The sequence below is a fragment of the Heterodontus francisci genome, chromosome 8 (genome assembly GCF_036365525.1).
Source record: "Heterodontus francisci isolate sHetFra1 chromosome 8, sHetFra1.hap1, whole genome shotgun sequence".
In the NCBI taxonomy this organism is placed as follows: domain Eukaryota; kingdom Metazoa; phylum Chordata; class Chondrichthyes; order Heterodontiformes; family Heterodontidae; genus Heterodontus; species Heterodontus francisci.
The window spans coordinates 8143989-8163932 of NC_090378.1; the positions used below are offsets into that span (position 1 = coordinate 8143989).

General features: G+C 46.0%; 1 protein-coding gene across 4 annotated transcripts in view; it reads left to right on the forward strand.

Annotated features, from left to right (window-relative positions):
• The window catches only part of mcoln3b (mucolipin TRP cation channel 3b), a 65937-nt gene that overhangs the window by 14087 nt on the left and 31906 nt on the right, over positions 1-19944 (forward strand). For all 4 annotated transcript variants that reach the window (XM_068036335.1, XM_068036338.1, XM_068036337.1 and 1 more), the window contains exon 2: positions 18271-18494. In XM_068036335.1, coding sequence (XP_067892436.1) covers positions 18273-18494 — 222 coding nt within the window. In that variant the 5' untranslated portion in view covers positions 18271-18272. The remainder of the gene's footprint in view (positions 1-18270; positions 18495-19944) is intronic.

A 19944-nucleotide genomic window follows, 5' to 3' on the forward strand; every position in this document is an offset into this window, starting at 1 on the left:
CCATTTTACCAAAATAAACAACAACATTTTATTTGAGTGAAACTTTTCTATAACTCTTTGCATACTCTGATAGAATTGAAGGAGACAATATCTTGAGGTAAAAATGCTTCATTGCTGTGACGTGGTTTTTCTGCATCATAACCTGCATTTACATAGCATTTGTAATAACAAAGAACAAAGAAAATTACAGCACAGGAACAGGCCCTTCGGCCCTCCAAGCCTGCGCCGATCCAGATCCTCTATCTAAACCTGTCGCCTATTTTCTAAGGGTCTGTATCTCTTTACTTCCTGCCCATTCTGTCTAGATACATCTTAAAAGACGCTATCGTGCCCGCGTCTACCACCTCCGCTGGCAACGCGTTCCAGGCACCCACCACCCTCTGCGTAAAGAACTTTCCACGCATATCCCCCCCTAAACTTTTCCCCTCTCACTTTGAACTCGTGTCCCCTAGTAATTGAATCCCCCACTCTGGGGGAAAAAGCTTCTTGCTATCCATCCTGTCTATACCTCTCATGATTTTGTACACCTCAATCAGGTCCCCCCTCAACCTCCGTCTTTCTAATGAAAATAATCCTAATCTACTCAACCTCTCTTCATAGCTAGCGCCCTCCATACCAGGCAACATCCTGGTGAACCTCCTCTGCACCCTCTCCAAAGCATCCACATCCTTTTGGTAATGTGGCGACCAGAACTGCACGCAGTATTCCAAATGTGGCCGAACCAAAGTCCTATACAACTGTAACATGACCTGCCAACTCTTGTACTCAATACCCCGTCCGATGAAGGAAAGCATGCCGTATGCCTTCTTGACCACTCTATTGACCTGCGTTGCCACCTTCAGGGAACAATGGACCTGAACACCCAAATCTCTCTGTACATCAATTTTCCCCAGGACTTTTCCATTTACTGTATAGTTCACTCTTGAATTGGATCTTCCAAAATGCATCACCTCGCATTTGCCCTGATTGAACTCCATCTGCCATTTCTCTGTCCAATTCTTCAGTCTATCTATATTCTGCTGTATTGTCTGACAGTCCCCTTCACTATCTGCTACTCCACCAATCTAGTGTCGTCTGCAAACTTGCTAATCAGACCACCTATACTTTCCTCCAAATCATTTATGTTGTAAATAACAACTTGTATTTATATAGCAACTTTAATGTAATAAAATGTCCCAAGATGCTTCACTGGAGCATTATAAAACAAAATGTCACTTTTGCGGCTTAGGTCAGATGACCAAAACCATGGTCAAAGAGATAGGCTTTAAGGAGTGTCTTAAAGGAGGAAAGTGAGGTGGAGAGGTATAGGGAGGGAATTCCAGAGCTTGGGGCCGAGGCAACTGAAGGTGGAGTGATTAAAATTAGGGATGCACAAAAGGCCAGAAGTAGAGGAAAGCAGATATCTCGGATGGTTGTGGGGCTGGAGGAGATTAGAGTTGGGGAGAGCAAAGCCATGGAGAGATCTGAAAACAAGGATGGGAATTTTAAAATCAAGATGTTGCTTGACCGGGAGCCAATGTAGGTCAACGAGCACAGGGGTGATGAGGGAAAGGGACTTGGTGCGAGTTCAGACATGGGCAGCAGAGTTTTGGATGACCTCAAGTTTATGGAGAGTACAGTGTGGGAGACCAGCCAGGAGTGTGTTGGAATAGTCAAGTCTATAGGTACCAAAGACATCAATGGGTGTTTCAGCAGCAGATGAGCTGAGACAGGGGCAAAGTCAGTGATATTATGGGGGTGGAAATAGGTGGCCTCAGTGGATGGCATGAATATGGGGTTGGAAGCTCATCGCAAAGTCAAATGTGACACCAAGGTTTCAAACAAATTGGCTTCATCTCAGACTGCTGCCAGGCAGAGGGGTGGAGTCTGTAGCTAGGTAACAGAGTTTGGAGTGGGGACTGAAAACCAATGGCTTCAGTCTTCCCAATATCTTATTGGAGGAAATTTCTGCTCATCCAGTGCTGGCTGTCAGATAAGCAGTCTGATTTAGCAACAGTGGAGGAGTTGAGAAAGGTGGTGGTGAGACAGAGCTGAGTGTCATCAACGTATCTGTGAAACCTAAGCAATGTGCTTTCAGAAGATGTTGCTGAGGGGCAGCATTTTTAAAAATTCATTCATGGGATGTGGCTGTCGCTGGTTAGGTCAGCATTGATTTCCCATCCCTTGAGAAGGTGGTGGTGAGCTGCCTTCTTGAACCGTTGCCGTCCACATGGGGTAGGTACATTCACAGTGCTGTTAGGAAGGGTGTTTAAGGATTTTCACTCGGGAACGGCGATCTAGTTCCAAGACGGGATGGTGTGTGACTTGGAGGGGAACTTGCAGGTGGTGGTGTTTCCATGCATTTGCTACCCTTGTCCTTCTAGGTGGTAGAGGTCGCTGGTTTGGAAGGTGCTGTGTAAGGAGCCTTGGGGGCGGCGCAGTGGTTAGCACCGCAGCCTCACAGCTCCAGCGACCCGGGTTCAGTTTATTTATTTATTTTTATTTATTTAGAGATACAGCACTGAAACAGGCCCTTCGGCTCACTGAGTCTGTGCCGACCATCAACCACCCATTTATACTAATTCTACACTAATTCCATATTCCTACCACATCCCCACCTGTCCCTATATAATTCCCTACCACCTACCTATACTAGGGGCAATTTATAATGGCCAATTTACCCAGTTCTGGGGACTGCCTGTGCGGAGTTTGCAAGTTCTCCCTGTGACCGTGTGGGTTTCTGCCGGGTGCTCCGGTTTCTTCCCACAGCCAAAGACTTGCAGGTTGATGGGTAAATTGACCATTGTAAATTGCTCCTAGTGTAGGTAGGTGGTAGGGGAATTGAGGGAAGGTGGGGATGTGGTAACGAATATGGGATTAATGTTGGATTAGTATAAAATGGGTGGTTGATGGTCGGCACAATCTCGGTGGGCTGAAGGACCTGTTTCAGTGCTGTATCACTCCATGATTTGGCGCATTGCTGCAGTGCATCTTGTAGATGGTACACACTGCTGCCACTGTGCGTTGGTGGTGGAGGGAGTGAATGGCACCCCATCCACAAACAATCAAGCGGGCTGCTTTGTTCTGGATGGTGTCGAGCTTCTTGAGTGTTGTTGGAGCTGCACCCATCCAGGCAAGTGGAGAGCATTCCATCACACTCCTGACTTGTGCTTTATAGATGGTGGACAGGCTTTGGGGAGTGAGGAGGTGAGTTACTCGCTGCAGGATTCCTAGCCTCTGACCTGCTCTTGGAGCCACGGTATTTATATGGCTACTCCAGTTCAGTTTCTGGTCAATGGTGACCCCCAGGCTGTTGATAGTGGGGGATTCAGCGATGGTAATGCCATTGAATGTCAAGGGGAGATGGTTAGATTCTCTCGTTGGAAATGGCCACTTGTGTGGCACGAACGTTGCCACTTATCAGCCCAAGCCTGGATATTGTCCAGGTCTTGCTGCATTTCTACATGATTGATGAGAAATGGTGGGGGGGTGCCAAGGGTAAATCCTTGGGTGCTTCGAGTCACAGATACAGTTATGGCACAGAATGAGGCCATTTGGCCCATCAAGTCCATGCCAGCTGTCCATGGAGCCCGACAAGTCTACTCTCAAGTGGCCATCCAATTTCCAGACCCCCCTGAAATCACTGATCGTCTCTGTCTAGTTCTGGTCGCTGAAACTTTCGGAAAGATGTGAGTGTCTGTCTTTTCGAAGGTGCAGAGCAGATTTACCAGAATGGTTCCAGGGATGGCGGTCACAGGAGTGTTAAACGTTGCTGAGTTGAACAACCTGTTGAACTCCAATGTTTTGCATTGTGTAAGGTTTGCCTAAGCAGGTGTTAAAACTGTAGTTAGTGTTTGACCTCTGTCACAGCTCCAGTTGACCTGTTACTATGGAAACATGTCTGTAATGATGTCACCGGTGTATGATGCAGCAACTCAAATCTTTCCCTTCTCTATTCCAGTTAAGCTTGCCAAGAACATTGACTCTGGATGCAGCTATTGAAACGAACTGTACACAATGGATTTTCCAGTTCTATATAAAACTTCAAAAATTGCAACTTGTGAGGGGCAGCGTGTTTGTTTATGTTCAGTGACACTGAATTATTGAGATTTAAAAGGAACTTGTGATAAATGTCAAGTTCGGGATACAATAGAGTATCGAGGAAAACTGAAAAAGGAAACAGGAGGAGCAAAGACTCAGAAGATTAGAGGGTAACATAAAAGGGAACATTAATGTCTTTTATAAGTATATCAAGAGGACATTAAAGGAATAGTTGGGTTGATTAGGGCCCAGAAGAGAAGTCATTTTGTACGGGCAGAAAGCATGGCTGAGCTACTTTCCCAACACCCTCTTTGTGAAGACAGATCCAATTTTTATAAGAGGAGGTACAAAAATTGAACGGGATAAAAATAGATCAAGAGGAGGTACAAGGTTCTTCTTCTTTGGCTTCCTTGTCTCGGGAGACAATGGGTAAGCGCCTGGAGATGGTCAGTGGTTTGTGGAGCAGCGCCTGGAGTGGCTATAAAGGCCAATTCTAGAGTGACAGTCTCTTCCACAGGTGCTGCAGATAAAATTGGTTGTCACGGCTGTTACACAGTTGGCTCTTCCCTTGCACTTCTGTCTTTTTTTCCTGCCAACTGCTACATCTCTTCAACTTGCCACACTTTAGCCCCGCCTTTATGGCAGCCCGCCAGCTCTGGCGATCGCTGGCAACTGGCTCCCACGACTTGTGATCAATGTCACAGGACTTCATGTCGCGTTTGCAGATGTCTTTAAAGTGGAGACATGGACGGCCGGTGGGTCTGATACCAGTGGCGAGCTCGCTGTACAATGTGTCTTTGGGGATCCTGCCATCTTCCATGTGGCTCACATGGCCAAGCCATCTCAAGCGCCGCTGACTCAGTAGGGTGTATAAGCTGGGGATGTTGGCCGCCTCGAGGACTTCTGTGTTGGAGATATGGTCTTGCCACCTGATGCCAAGGATTCTCCGGAGGCAGCGAAGATGGAATGAATTGAGACGTGGCTCTTGGCTGACATATGTTGTCTAGGCCTCGCTGCCGTAGAGTAAGGTACTGAGGACACAGACTTGATACACTCTGACTTTTGTGTTCCGTATCAGTGCGCCATTTTCCCACACTCTCTTGGCCAGTCTGGACATAGCAGTGGGAGCCTTTCCCATGCGCTTGTTGATTTCTGCATCTAGAGACAGGTTACTGGTGATAGTTGAGCCTAGGTAGGTGAACTCTTGAACCACATCCAGAGCGTGGTCGCCGATATTGATGGATGGAGCATTTCTGACGTCCTGCCCCATGATGTTCGTTTTCTTGAGGCTGATGGTTAGGCCAAATTCATTGCAGGCAGCCGCAATCCTGTCGATGAGATTCTGCAGATACTCTTCAGTATGAGATGTTAATGCAGCATCGTCAGCAAAGAGAAGTTCCCTGATGAGGACTTTCCGTACTTTGGTCTTCGCTCTTAGACGGGCAAGGTTGAACAATCTGCCGCCTGATCTTGCGTGGAGGAAAATTCCTTCTTCTGAAGACTTGAACGCATGTGAGAGCGGCAGGGAGAAGAAAATCCCAAACCGTGTAGGTGCGAGAACACAACCCTGTTTCACGCCACTCAGGATAGGAAAGGGCTCTGATGAGGCACTGTTATGCTGAATTGTGCCTTTCATATTGTCATGGAATGAGGTGATGATACTTAGTAGCTTTGGTGGACATCTGATCTTTTCTAGTAGTCTGAAGAGACCACGTCTGCTGACGAGGTCAAAGGCTTTGGTGAGATCAATGAAAGCAACGTAGAGGGGCATCTGTTCGCCGCATTTCTCCTGTAGCTGACGAAGGGAGGACAGCATGTCAACGGTCGATCTCTCTGCACGAAAGCCACACTTAGCAGAACTTAAAAGTAGAAAAGCCACCCAGTCCAGATGGGATGCTTTCTTGTTTGCTGATGGAAATGGCAGCTGTTCTATACATATGGAATGATACAACTTAATGGGGGTGCAAGAACTGAGAAGCATGGGGAGTTTGTGTACAAATCATCAAAGGTGGTAGGACAGGCTTACCAAGTGACTAAGAAGCATATAGGATATTGGGCTTTATAAATAGAGACATGGGCCGGAAGTTTACGTGGCAGTGGACGTCCCACCTACCAGCTTAAAAGTTGGGGACGAGCCTGGAAGCCACACAGTTTTTTTTTTTTTTTTTGGCATGGCCCAGGCCCTTAATTGGCCTCGGGCGGAACTTCTGCCCCTCTAAGGCAACAAGTCCTGCATTAAAGAGCTGCCAACTAATTGGAGCACCGACTGCTCTTCAGTCCGAGCAGCGCCACTGAGAGTAGTGGCCGCTGCTGGGACTGCACCAAGCCAGAGGAGGACCCATGGACGCTGGCCTCCATAAAGGCGAGTGGAGTTTCGGGCCTTGTTTGGCCCTGGCGAGGATGGGGGGAGGTGCTCCATTGGGGGCAGCTTATAGTACTGGGGAGCCCTCTGTGAGATACAGGGTTCCTGATCAGGAGGGCTACCCAATGCCCCCCACCCAAAGTGCTGCAAGGAGGCTGCCTGGTTTTACTGGCAGCCTGCTCAGGTGCTGAAGTTCCTGGGGGCTGCTGCTGGTAAAATACCAGGAGTGGTGGGAGGAAACCCTTCAGTGGCAAGTAATTGGCCATTAAAGGGCCTCAATTGGTCTGGGGCAGGCGGACTGTTTTCAAAAATTCCAGCCATAGAGTACAAAAGCAAAAAAGCTGTGGTAATCCTTTATAAAACACTGGTTTGGCCCCAACTGGAGAATTGTGTCCAATTCTGGGCACTGCACTTTCAGAACGGTGTGAAGGCTTTGAGATCATAAGATCATAAGAACTAGGAGCAGGAGTAGGCCGTCCGGCCCCTCGATCCTGCTGCGCCATTCAATAAGATCATGGCTGATCTTTTCGTAGACTCAGATCCACTTACCCACGCTCTCACCGTATCCCTTAATTCCTTTATTGTTCAAAAAGATATCTACCTTAGCTTTAAAGACGTTTACTGAAGAAGCGTCAACTACTTCACTGGGCAAGGAATTCCATAGATTAACAACCCTCTGGGTGAGGAAGTTCCTTCTTAATTCAGTCCTAAACCTGCTCCCTCTAATCTTGAGGCTATGCCCTCTTGTCCTAGCTTCACCTGCCAGTGGAAACATCCTCTCTACTTGTATCTTATCTATTCCCTTCATGATTTTATATGTTTCTATAGGATCCCCCCTCATTCTTCTGAATTCCAATGAATATAATCCCAATCTACTCAGTCTCTACTCATAAGCCAACCCCCTCAACTCCGGAATCAACCTAGTGAACCTCCTCTGCACCCTCTCCAGTGCCAGTATATCCTTTCTCAAGTAAGGAGACCAAAACTGCACACAGTACTCCAGGTGCGGCCTCACTAGTACCTTATACAGCTGCAACATAACCTCTCTGCTTTTAAACTCAATCCCTTTAGCAATGAAGGACAAAATTCCATTTGCCTTCCTAATTACTTGCTGTACCTGCAGACCAACCTTCTGCGATTCATGCACAAGGACACCTAGGTCCCTCTGCATAGCAGCATGCTGCAACTTTTTACCATTCAAGTAATAATCCTTTTTCCTGTTACTCCTACCAAAATGAATGACTTCACATTTATTAACATTGTATTCCACCTGACAGATCTTTGCCCACTCACTCAATGTATCTATGTTCCTCTGCAAAGTTTCACAGTCATCTGCACACTTTGCTCTGCCACTCATCTTGGTGTCATCTGCAAACTTTGACACCCTACACGTGGTCCCCAACTCCAAATCATCTATATAAATTGTAAATAATTGCGGTCCCAACACCGATCCCTGAGGCACACCACTAGTGACTGATTGCCAACCAGAATAGCACTCATTTATCCCCACTCTCTGCTTCCTGTTAGTCAACCAATCCTCTATCCATGCTAATACTTTACCCCTGACGCCATGTATCCTTATCTTATGTGAGGTTCTTGGGGTGAGGGATTATAGCTGCGTGAGTAGGCTGGAGAAGGTGGGGCTGTACTATTCTATGATTCTAATGTAGATAAATGGGAATTGGTGCATTTGACAGGGAGAATAAGTAGGCCAGATATGCTTTTGAAAATAAGTGTCTGTATGATGAGCAATAAAGGGATCTAGGGGTACAGAGACACAAATCACAAAGTAGCAAAATAATAGGTTATTAAGGCTATAAAGTCAAACCAAGGACTGGAGAAGATGCAAACGAACATTGAAAGGATGATATCATTTTATAACCTCCCAGTTCTATCAGGAAAGTTTGAACAGGCTGGTACTCTGCTTTTTCTTGAGGGGGAAAAAGAGAGGTGGCCTGATGGAAGTCTTTACAATAATGAAAGGGTTCGATAGGGTAGACACAGAAAAGATGTTTTGACTTTGGAGACCAAATCTAGGGGCCATAAATAAAGATGGTCACTAATAAATATAATAGGGGGGAAGTCTGGAGAAACTTCTTTACCCAGAGAGTGGTGAGTATGTGGAACCTGTTCCCACAACGAGTGGTTGAGGTGAATATTATGGATGTATTTAAAGGGAAGCTAGATAAATACATGAAGGGGAAAGGAATAGAAGGATAGATTGATAGGGTGAGAGGAAGTTTGTGTCGAGCATTAACATCACTGTCGATCTATTGTGCTGAATGGCCTGTTTCTATCCACATTCTGTGGAATACACTAGTGATCCAGAGAACTGGAATAATAGTCCAAAAAGTGTCAGTTCATATTGCGCCACTGAGAGAGATGGCCAGTTATATCTGTTTTGGTGGCGAAGGATAAATATTGCTTGGGACTCTACTGTTTGGTCTCTTGGGAGCTTGGGGAATCTTAATATTTCACGTCTTCTAATGCAGTATTCTCTCAGCACTGAACAGAAATGTTGGTCTAGATTATAGGCTAAAGTCCCAGAATGGAGCTTCAAGCCAAACCCTCCTTGATTCAGAGTGTTACATTTGCAGAGGGAGTTGATAAACGACCTCAATTTTGCAAGTTTAGAAAGTTATTCAAATAGAGAAAGCAGTAAAGCCAAGATTAGATTCATCAGAATAATGTATAGATGGGATTTGACTTGCAAATTGCATATTGAATGAAATCATAACACTGGTAGTGACTAAATTTGAATTGGCACAAGTTGACTTCGAAAAGGACCTGCTGTTATCTGTCTAGATCATGTGGTCATTTAAGTGCTGAGAATAGAACACTGGAATACAAGTCACTGGGGTTATGCGGAGGCTTTCGAAAACAAAAGTCAGATGAGACTTGAAGCCCTGTGTACTGTTCCAGCTCTACAACCCCCCCGATCTCTGCGCTCCTTCAATCCTGGCCTCTGGCTCGTGTCTGTTTTTTTTTTTCCCCCCCCCCCCACTATTGGCAGCTGTGTCTTTAGCTGCCTGGGCTCAAAGCTCTGGAATTCCCTCCCTAAATCCCTTTGCCTCCTTTTGTCCTTTTTTAAGACGCTCCTTATAGCCCACCTCCTTTGACCAACCTTTCAGTCTCCTGTCCTAATATATCCTTGCATACCTCAGTGTCAAACTTTATTTGATGAGATTCCTATGAAGCATCTTGGGATGTTTTACCACGTTAGAGAGACTGCTGGAAATACTTTAACAGGTTTGGCGGAGAGAGGAAGAATTAGCGTTTCAGGTTGATGACCTTTCATTATAATGGTTACTATGTTCATGCAAATTCCTGTCACGGTACAAAAGGGATCAGCAAGCATTGGAAAAGGTGCAGAGAAGAACAACTAGATTGATTTCCAAGTGTAAGGGGCAGTCTATAGAAAAGAGGCTTTAAAAAGCTCAGTCTCTGCAACAAGGTTCCTCCCAGCTACTGTAAAAGTTTTCTCTTGCAGTTTAAGTTCAGTCCCCACCTTGTATAGCCTGCTGATATGTACAAACGTGCGTTGCTCGCTGTATTTGATGGCGAGTATAACATGGCCAGAGTGGTCCCAGTATTTTGTAATTGCCCTCTAGTGCTTTTCCCCCTTCTCTGTACTACTCCAGCCAAGACAACATCATTTCCCCATGACAAAGTATGAAAGGAACCAGTTGGAATTCTCATGGAGTCTGGAGCATGATTACTTTTGAGTCAAAGAACAAAGAACAGTACAGCACAGGAACAGGCCATTCGGCCCTCCAAGCCTGCACCGATCTTGATGCCTGCCTAAACTACCACCTTCTGCACTTCCGGGGCCCATATCCCTCTATTCCCTTCCTATTCATATATTTGTCAAGATGTCTCTTAAACGTATGGTATCTGCTTCCACCACCTCCCCTGGCAGCAAGTTCCAGGCACTCACCACCCTCTATGTAACAAAAAAAAACTTGTCTCGCACATCCCCTCTAAACTTTGCCCCTCTCACCTTAAACCTATGCCCCCTAGTAACTGACTCTTCCACCCTGGGAAAAAGCTTCTGACTATCCACTCTGTCCATGCCGCTCATAACTTTGTAAACCTCTATCATGTCACCCCTCCACCTCCGTCGTTCCAGTAAAAACAATCCGAGAATTTTCCAACCTCTCCTCATCGCTAATGCCCTCCAGACCAGGCAACATCCTGGTAAACCTCCTCTGTACCCTCTCCAAAGCCTCCACGTCCTTCTGGTAGTGTGGCGACCAGAAGTGCATGCAATTCCCTTAGAACTGGAAGCTGGAGCGAAAACCTCATTGGCCAAAGTTGAATTTGTTGCAAAATATGAAATCATATGGCACAAAGGAGGCCATTTGGCCCATCATGCCTGTGCTGGCTCTTTGAAAGAGCTATCCAATTAGTCCCACTCCCCTGCTCCTTCCACATCGTCCTGAAAATTTAACCCTTTTTTAGGTTTTATGTCCAATTCCCTTTTGAAAGTCGCTAGCGAATCTCCACTGCCTTTTCAGGCAGTACGTTCCAGTAGTAGTATAATTTAATTTGCTGTACGTGGATTCTGTTGTCCCTGGCTTTCTGTACTTGCCCTGCCAGAACAGAATCCAGCACCTGAGAGATTGATTAGAACACCGATTACAGTTTAACTGGTTTATGCAAAAACAAAACTCCAATTGCCATGGAAATTATCATTGATAAAAGATTGATTACATTTCGAAGAAAGGCTAACTGCCATGTTGATTTTAATAACAATCTAGAAAACGTCCAGCTGAGCAGGAAGGGCTCTCAGGAGTTCGAGACTACAGGAAGGTTAGAACTTTGACAGCTACAATAATCACACTTTAACCAGGTCCCAACAGCTGCCTAAAATAGTTTGCCCAATTAATACGGTTGAAGTAATAGAAAGCAGTCCATCTGGGAAAAGCACACAGGGTAAGTGATGAGGACTGTATCTTTAAATTCAACAATAATTTATTTGAATAGTGCCTTTAACATAAAATATCCCAAGATAGGTCACGAGCAAAATTAGACACCGAGCCACAATATTGGGGCAGATGGCCAAAAGTAGGTTTTAAGGAGCATCTTGAAGAAAGAGAAGCGGGAGAGGTTTAGGGAAGGAATTTGAGCTTGTGGTCCACCTGAAGGAACAGCTCCCAATGGCGGAGCGATTGAAATTAGGAATGCTCGAGCCCAGAATTGGAGAAGCGCAGGGATCCCGGAGGGTTGTAGGGAGGGGTGAGGCCACGGATGGATTTAAAACAAAGGTGAGAATTTTAAAACCAGGTTGCTTGATTGGCAGCCAGTGTAGGTCAGCGAACTGGCTGAAAGCTGTATTGTACACCAGAGGTCTTCAGTATAAACTGGTGAAAAGCACATTTTCAATCTGCTGTCAGAAAAACTTCTTCACAATTTAGGGTCCAGAACAGGAAAGAGGTGGAGGCTTTTAAAACTAGACTGAAAGAGCTGGAATGTGGGTGAGTTAGATAATCTTTCGTTGAATTGCACAACAATTACAGCAGCTTCACTTAGGGTCTGGTCTTGTGTATCCTTTTGATGAAGCAGCTGAAGATGGTTGGACATAGGATACTACACTGAGGAACCCCTGCAGCAATGCCCTAGGGCTGAAGTTGCTAGAAGGTGGTAATAGTGACTTGGGGAGATTGTGCACACTTTCTCCTTCTCTGGAAGCAGAGTTTGGGCTTTCTGCAATAAATTTTTGTTAGCAGTGAAAAGCTGGCTTCGGTACGCAGGCAGCATGTCCTACAAACCAATTGCTCCACCCTTGCATGTGGAGTGTGTCTGGCATAGTGTATTGAGTCTCAACAGTTACCGAATCATAGAATTGTTCCAGTGCAGAAGGAGGCCATTCAACCCATCGTGTCTACACTGGCTCTCCGAAAGAGCAATATACTCAATTCCATTCCCCTGCCTTCTCCCCATAACCCTGCATATTCTTCCTTTCCATATAACAGTCAAATTCCCTTTTGAATGCTTCAATTGAACCTGCCTCCACCACGTTCTCAGGCAGCGCATCCCAGACCTTAACCACTCGCTGTGTGAAAAAGTTTTTCCTCCTGTCGCTTTTGCTTCTCTTACCAAATACTTTAAATCTGTGCCCTCTCGTTCTCGATCCTTTCACGAGTGGGAACAGTTCCTCTCTATCTACTCTGTTCAGACCCCTCATGATTTTGAATACCTCTATCAAATCATCTCTCAGCCTTCTCTTCTTCAAGGAAAATAGTCCTAACTTCTCCAATCTATCTTCATAATTGAAATTCCTCATCCCTGGAACCATTCTCATGAATCTTTTCTATACTCTGACCAATGCCGTCACGTCTTTCCTCAAGTGCGGTGCCCGGAATTGGATGCAATACTCTAGCTGAGGCCGAACTCTGTCTTATACAAGTTCAACATAAACTTCCTTGCTCTTGTACTCTATGCCCCTATTAATAAAGCCCAGGATGCTGTATGCTTTATTAACTGCTCTCTCAACCTGTCCTGGCGCCTTCAAAGACTTATGCACATATACACTGTTACGACCAGGTGAAAAAGGTGTCTAGGGGTCTTCCTCTGCCTTTACCTGGTCTTATTGTACAAGGTTTTGTTTTTTGACACGCTGGGCTGGATTTTACGTTGGGCAGACAGGAGCTGGCCACCGACATAAAAGTCAGTGGCGAATCTGCTTCCGTCTAGCCTTGGGATCCGTCCCGCATTTTACGGGTCCGCAGGCTCTAATTCTTCAGAGGCGGGACTTCCACCCACTTGAGGGAGGAAGTTCCGCCTCATTGAGCTGCCGGCCAATCATCGGGCCGGCAGCTCTTAGCCCCAGCAGCGCCACCAGGAGCGGTGGCCGCTGCTGGGACTGTAGCCCAGCTGAGGACATGGAGCCAGGAGTTCAGGTAAGTTTGGGTTGATTCACCGGGGGTAATCGGTCGGGCCCCGGTGAGGCAAGGGTTGTCCTTTTGTGGGGGCGGGAAGGGGGGCTGTCTTGGGAGTGGTTGGGGAAGCGGGGGTGACCCGCAATCGGGCGCTCTGTGCCCGATCGTCTGTGCCCACCCCTGGGGCGCAGAGAGGCCGCCAGCTTTTACCGGGCGGCCTTTCCCAGTTCCAGGACGCCTGCTTGCCACATGTAAAGTCTGCGTAGAGGTGGGCAGAGGCCCCAAAGTGGCTGTTAATTGGTATCTAATGGGTCTTGATTGGCCTGGGCAGGCAGTCCATTTTTCATCCCCACCACCGACCCCTCCCCCCGCCCTATGTAAAGTGGGGCGGAGGCAGGAGCGGGTTGGGAAGGCCTCCTGGAGTCTCCCGCTCCATTTTATGCCATCCCACCACCTTCCCCCCTTCGAGTCTCACTGTCGAGTCCTTGATTGTAGGTAGTCTTGCTTTTCGTTGGGGCCCAGTATTCTTCGTAAACCTTGTTCACTGTAGGAGACTTTTCTCTCTTGGGGATCTTGTGTCTTCAATGGGTCTTCAGTTCCATGAGAAAGAGATGGAAGCGGACAGGAGAGGCTGCACTGAGCCAGCCAGGAGAGGTCTTTTCAATCCAGGAGCAAAGAGCTTTGAGTTCAAACACTGTTTCTCCAATCTATATAGTCTGTATCCTTTTATCTTAAAATCTATTGGCCTCTGGGTTATGGTGATAGCTGCTTTCATGATAATTCATTTGATTATCTGTGTGGCCTTGTTAATAGAACAAAGAACAGTACAGCACAGGAACAGGCCATTCGGCCCTCCAAGCCTGCACCGATCTTGATGCCTGCCTAAACTAAAACCTTCTGCACTTCCGGGGGTCCGTATCCCTCTCTTCCCATCCTATTCATGTATTTGTCAAGATGCCTCTTAAACGTCTCTATGGTACCTGCTTCCACCACCTCCCCTGGCAACAAGTTCCAGGCACTCACCATCCTCTTTGTAAAGAACTTGCCTCGCACATCCCCTCTAAACTTTTCCCCTCGCACCTTAAACCTATGTCCCCTAGTAACTGACTCTTCCACCCTGGGAAAAAGCTTCTGACTATCCACTCTGTCCATGCCGCTCATAACTTTGTAAACCTCTATCATGTCGCCCCTCCACCTCCATCGTTCCAGTGAAAACAATCCGTGTTTATCCAACCTCTCCTCATAGCTAATGCCCTCCAGACCAGGCAACATCCTGGTAAACCTCTTCTGTACCCTCTCCAAAGCCTCCACGTCCTTCTGGTAGTGTGGCAACCAGAATTGCACGCAAAATTCTAAGTGTGGCCTAACTGAAGTTCTGTACAGCTGCAGCATGACGCCAATTTTTATACTCTATGCCCCGACCGATGAAGGCAAGCATGCCGTATGCCGCCTTGACTACCTTATCCACCTGCATTGCCACTTTCAGTGACCTGTGAACCTGTACGCCCAGATCTCTCTGCCTGTCAATACTCCTAAGGGTTCTGCCATTTACTGTATACTTCCCACCTGCATTAGACCTTCCAAAATGCATTACCTCACATTTGTCCGAATTAAACTCCATCTGCCATTTCTCCGCCCAAGTCTCCAACTGATCTATATCCTGCTGTATCCTCTGACAATCCTCATCACTGTCCGCAACTCCACCAACCTTTGTGTCGTCTGCAAACTTACTAATCAGACCAGCTACATTTTCCTCCAAATCATTTATATATACTACGAACAGCAAAGGTCCCAGCACAGATCCCTGCGGAACACCACTAGTCACATCTCTCCATTCAGAAAAGCACCCTTCCACTGCTACCCTCTGTCTTCTATGACAGAGCCAGGTCTGTATCCATCTTGCCAGCTCCCCTCTGATCCTGTGTGACTTCACCTTTTGTACCAGTCTGCCATGAGGGACCTTGTCAAAGGCTTTACTGAAGTCCATATAGATAACATCCACTGCCCTTCCTTCGTCAATCAGCTTTGTCACTTCCTCAAAAAACTCAATCAAATTAATGAGACACGACCTCCCCTAAACAAAACCATGCTGCCTCTCGCTAATAAGTCCATTTGTTTCCAAATGGGAGTAAATCCTGTCCTGAAGAATTCTCTCTAATAATTTCCCTACCACTGATGTAAGGCTCACCGGCCTATAATTTCCTGGATTATCCTTGCCACCCATCTTAAACAAAGGAACAACATTGGCTATTCTCCAGTCCTCTGGGACCTCACCTGTAGCCAATGAGGATGCAAAGATTTCTGTCAAGGCCCCAGCAATTTCTTCCCTTGCCTCCCTCAGTATTCTGGGGTAGATCCCATCAGGCCCTGGGGACTTATCTACCTTAATGCTTTGCAAGGCACCCAACACCTCCTCCTTTTTGATAATGAGATGACTGAGACTATCTTCACTCCCTTCCCTAGGCTCATCATCCACCAAGTCCTTCTCCTTGGTGAATACTGACCATTCTTGGGTATTGGTGACAGCTGTCACATTTGGAATGAACCCAGGCTTTGATTCTGAACTTCCTTTGATTCAGAAGGATTTATGTCAACAATATTTGAAGTATGATTAGTGTAACTGGTTATGTGCACCTTACTACAACAACTTGCATTTTATATAGCACCTTTTTTAATATCACAAAATGTCCCAAGGCGCTTCACAGAAGTATAATCAGACAACAGTGGCAATGAACCAAAAAAGATGACATTAGGATAACTGACCAAACATTTAGTTAAAGATGATAAGCATCTTCAAAGAAATATGAGATGGAGAGCTTAATGTCTAAACAGCTAAAGGCAAGGTCACCAATGATGGTGCAGAGGAAGTGGGGAAATACACAAAAGGGGAAAAGTTGGAGGAATGCAGAGTTCTGAGGGTTATAGGGCTGGCGAAGTTCAGAGATAGAGAGGGGCAAGACCCTGGAGGGACTTGAATATGAGGATGATGCTTTACTGAAGGATTTTCTGAAATGGGAGTCAATGTAGGTCAGTGAGCACAGGGATGATGTGTGGACAAGACTTAGTACAAGTTAGGATATGGGCAGCAGAGCAGATGGTGGGTGAGCCAGGAAAGCATTGGGATAGTTACGTTTAGAAGAAACTAAAATATGGATGAGAATTTCAGCAGCAGATGAGTTGAAATAAAAGTGGCGATAGATGGTTTTACCTTGGCTCTGATTTCAGGTTGCATCTTAATATCAACAAATGTCATTTAGAATGGAAGATATCATGTTGAATAACATAACAGAAATATTACATCATTCGAATAAAAGCAAAATACTGCAGATGCTGGAAATCTGGAATAAAAACAAATGCTGGAAATACTCAGCAGGTCTGCCAGTTCTGAAGAAGGGTCACTGACCTGAAACATTAACTCTGCTTCTCTCTCCACAGATGCTGCCAGACCTGCTGAGTATTTCCAGCATTTCTTGTTTTTATTTCCGATTTTGCTTTGGGAGTTGGGGTGACATTTGTTGTCCTGGGAGCTTTATCTGTCATTTGAGGTGTTTAACATAATGGGAAGGAATTGACTGGCAGATAGAGAATGATTTGATTCTGTGCTCTGGTAGAGGATTCCAGGACAACAACATAGAGTTCAATTGAGCTGGTTAGAAGCGAATTCTGGAAAAAAAAACTTTATATAAAGAGACTTGTCAGAACTATAAATATTCTGCCACAGAAATCCATAAATGCAGAATCAATTGAGGTGTTTGAACAGAAGGATACTTGGGAAGCAGGAGTGTTTTAGTTTAGCGATTATAGCACTGAAACAGGCCCTTTGGCCCACCGAGTCTGTGTCGACCATCAACCACTCATTTATACTAATCCTACACTAATCCCATATTCCTACCACATCCCCACCTGTCCCTATATTTCCCTACTACCTACCTATACTAGGGACAATTTATAATGGCCAATTTACCTATCAACCCGCAAGTTTTTGGCATGTGGGAGGAAACTGGAGCACCCGGAGGAAACCCACGCAGACACAGGGAGAACTTGCAAACTCCACGCAGGCAGTACCCAGAATTGAACCCGGGTCGCTGGAGCTGTGAGGCTGCAGTGCTAACCATTGCGCCACTGTGCGTTTTCTACGAAGGCAAGAAATTTCAGGATTTAGTAAGTTTTTTTTTTTTTAAATTTTATTTAGAGATACAGCACTGAAACAGGCCCTTTGGCCCACCGAGTCTGTGCCGACCAACAACCACCCATTTATACTCCTCCTACATTTATCCCATATTCCCTACCACATCCCCACCATTCCCCCTACCACCTACCTACACTAGGGGCAATTTACAATGGCCAATTTACCTATCAACCTGCAAGTCTTTGGCTGTGGGAGGAAACCGGAGCACCTGGAGGAAACTCACGCAAACACAGGGAGAACTTGCAAACTCCACACAAACAGTACCCAGAATCAAACCTGGGTCATTGGAGCTGTGAAGCTAACCACTGTGCCGCCTGTTAGAACAGTTGTACCGATCAAAAAGATAGAGCAAACTTGAGAGCCAAATGGCTTTTTCTATTGCTATCACCTTCCTCTGGTGCGTTGAGGTTGGGTAGGTTCCACCAAAGTTCATTTTGTACGTTGTCTGTCCCATATTTTTGGGGTCATTGGGCACTTCCTGTCTCTCAAATGCAAAATACTGCAGATGCCAGAACTTTTAAATAGAGACAGAAAATGCTGGAAATATTCAGCAGGGTTAGGCAGCGTCTGTGGAGAGAGAAACAGTTGATATCATGTTGCTGGCCTTCATCAGAACTGGAAGAACTTAGCGATGTGACAGATTTTAAGCAAGTACAGAGACAAGGAAAGGGAGGGCAGAAAATAACAAAAGGGATAGTCTGTGACAGAGTGGAAGGTGCGAGCAATGGAATGGCAAAAGGGGTGGTAATGAGACATGCAAAGAAACAGAAGATGGGTCGAGATGATACATTATTTTTCTTCTTTTTGCCAAACATCAGATATGGAGAGTTCAGAACTGGTCATTAATAGCAGTTATGGAGCAACTGCAGATGTTAAGTCACTAGCAAGAAATGGTTTTGTACATGACCCAGATGTTGCAGACCAACTCCGAAGAAAGCTCAAATTTTTCTTTATGAATCCATGCGAAAAATTCCAAGCTCGTGGTCGCAAACCATGGAAACTAGGAGTACAAATCTTAAAAATAGCAATGGTTACTCTCCAGGTAAGATCCTTTTTAACTTGCACCTGCAAACATCTATAGTTACCAAACTGAGTCAAAGCTTTTTAGGTATGAATTACATTTTTGTCTTTTTTAGCGATTTTTCTGTATGTGGGACAAAAGCTGTCGAGCTTTGAATTTCCATTTGAAACAAACCTGTTCTGGATTGCCAGGTGGTGATGGATAGAACTGGAGCCTAATCTTAACACACACTTGAGCTTTTATTTACAGAGACACAAGTTAGAAACGTGCAGCTCCAAACCCAACAACCACAGTTTCAGTTTGCTCCTATTTATAGCACAGGTGACTCCACAATTCATTCCCACCACCTGAATTCAATTAAATACTTTTTTTTTTTCTTTGGCCTCCTTATCTTGAGAGACAATGGGTAAGCGCCTGGAGGTGGTCAGTGGTTTGTGAAGCAGTGCCTGGAGTGGCTATAAAGGCCAATTCTAGAGTGACAGGCTCTTCCACAGGTGCTGCAGAGAAATTTGTTTGTCGGGGCTGTTGCACTGTTGGCTCTCCCCTTGCGCCTCTGTCTTTTTTCCTGCCAACTACGAAGTCTCTTCGACTCGCCACACTTTAACCCCGTCTTTATGGCTGCGCGCCAGCTCTGGCGAACACTAGCAACTGACTCCCACGACTTGTGATCAATGTCACGTTTGCAGACGTCTTTAAAGCGGAGACATGGACGGCCGGTGGGTCTGATACCAGTGGCGAGCTCGCTGTACAATGTGTCTTTGGGGATCCTGCCATCTTCCATGGCCAAGCAATCTCAAGCGCCGCTGACTCAGTAGTGTGTATAAGCTGGGGATGTTGGCCGCCTCGAGGACTTCTGTGTTGGAGATACGGTCCTGCCACCTGATGCCAAGTATTCTCCGGAGGCAGTGAAGATGGAATGAATTGAGACGTGGCTCTTGGCTGACATACGTTGTCCAGGCCTCGCTGCCATAGAGCAAGGTACTGAGGACACAGGCCTGATACAGTTGAACTTTTGTGTTCCGTGTCAGTGCGCCATTTTCCCACACTCTCTTGGCCAGTCTGGACATAGCAGTGGGAGCCTTTCCCATGCGCTTGTTGATTTCTGCATCTAGAGACAGGTTACTGGTGATAGTTGAGCCTAGGTAGGTGAACTCTTGAACCACTTCCAGAGCGTGGTCGCCAATATTGATGGATGGAGCATTTCTGACGTCCTGCCCCATGATGTTTGTTTTCTTGAGGCTGATGGTTAGGCCAAATTCATTACAGGCAGCCGCAAACCTGTCGATGAGACTCTGCAGGCACTCTTCAGTGTGAGATGTTAAAGCAGCATCGTCAGCAAAGAGGAGTTCCCTGATGAGGACTTTCCGTACTTCGGACTTCGCTCTTAGACGGGCAAGGTTGAACAACCTGCCCCCTGATCTTGTGTGGAGGAAAATTCCTTCTTCAGAGGACTTGAACGCATGTGAAAGCA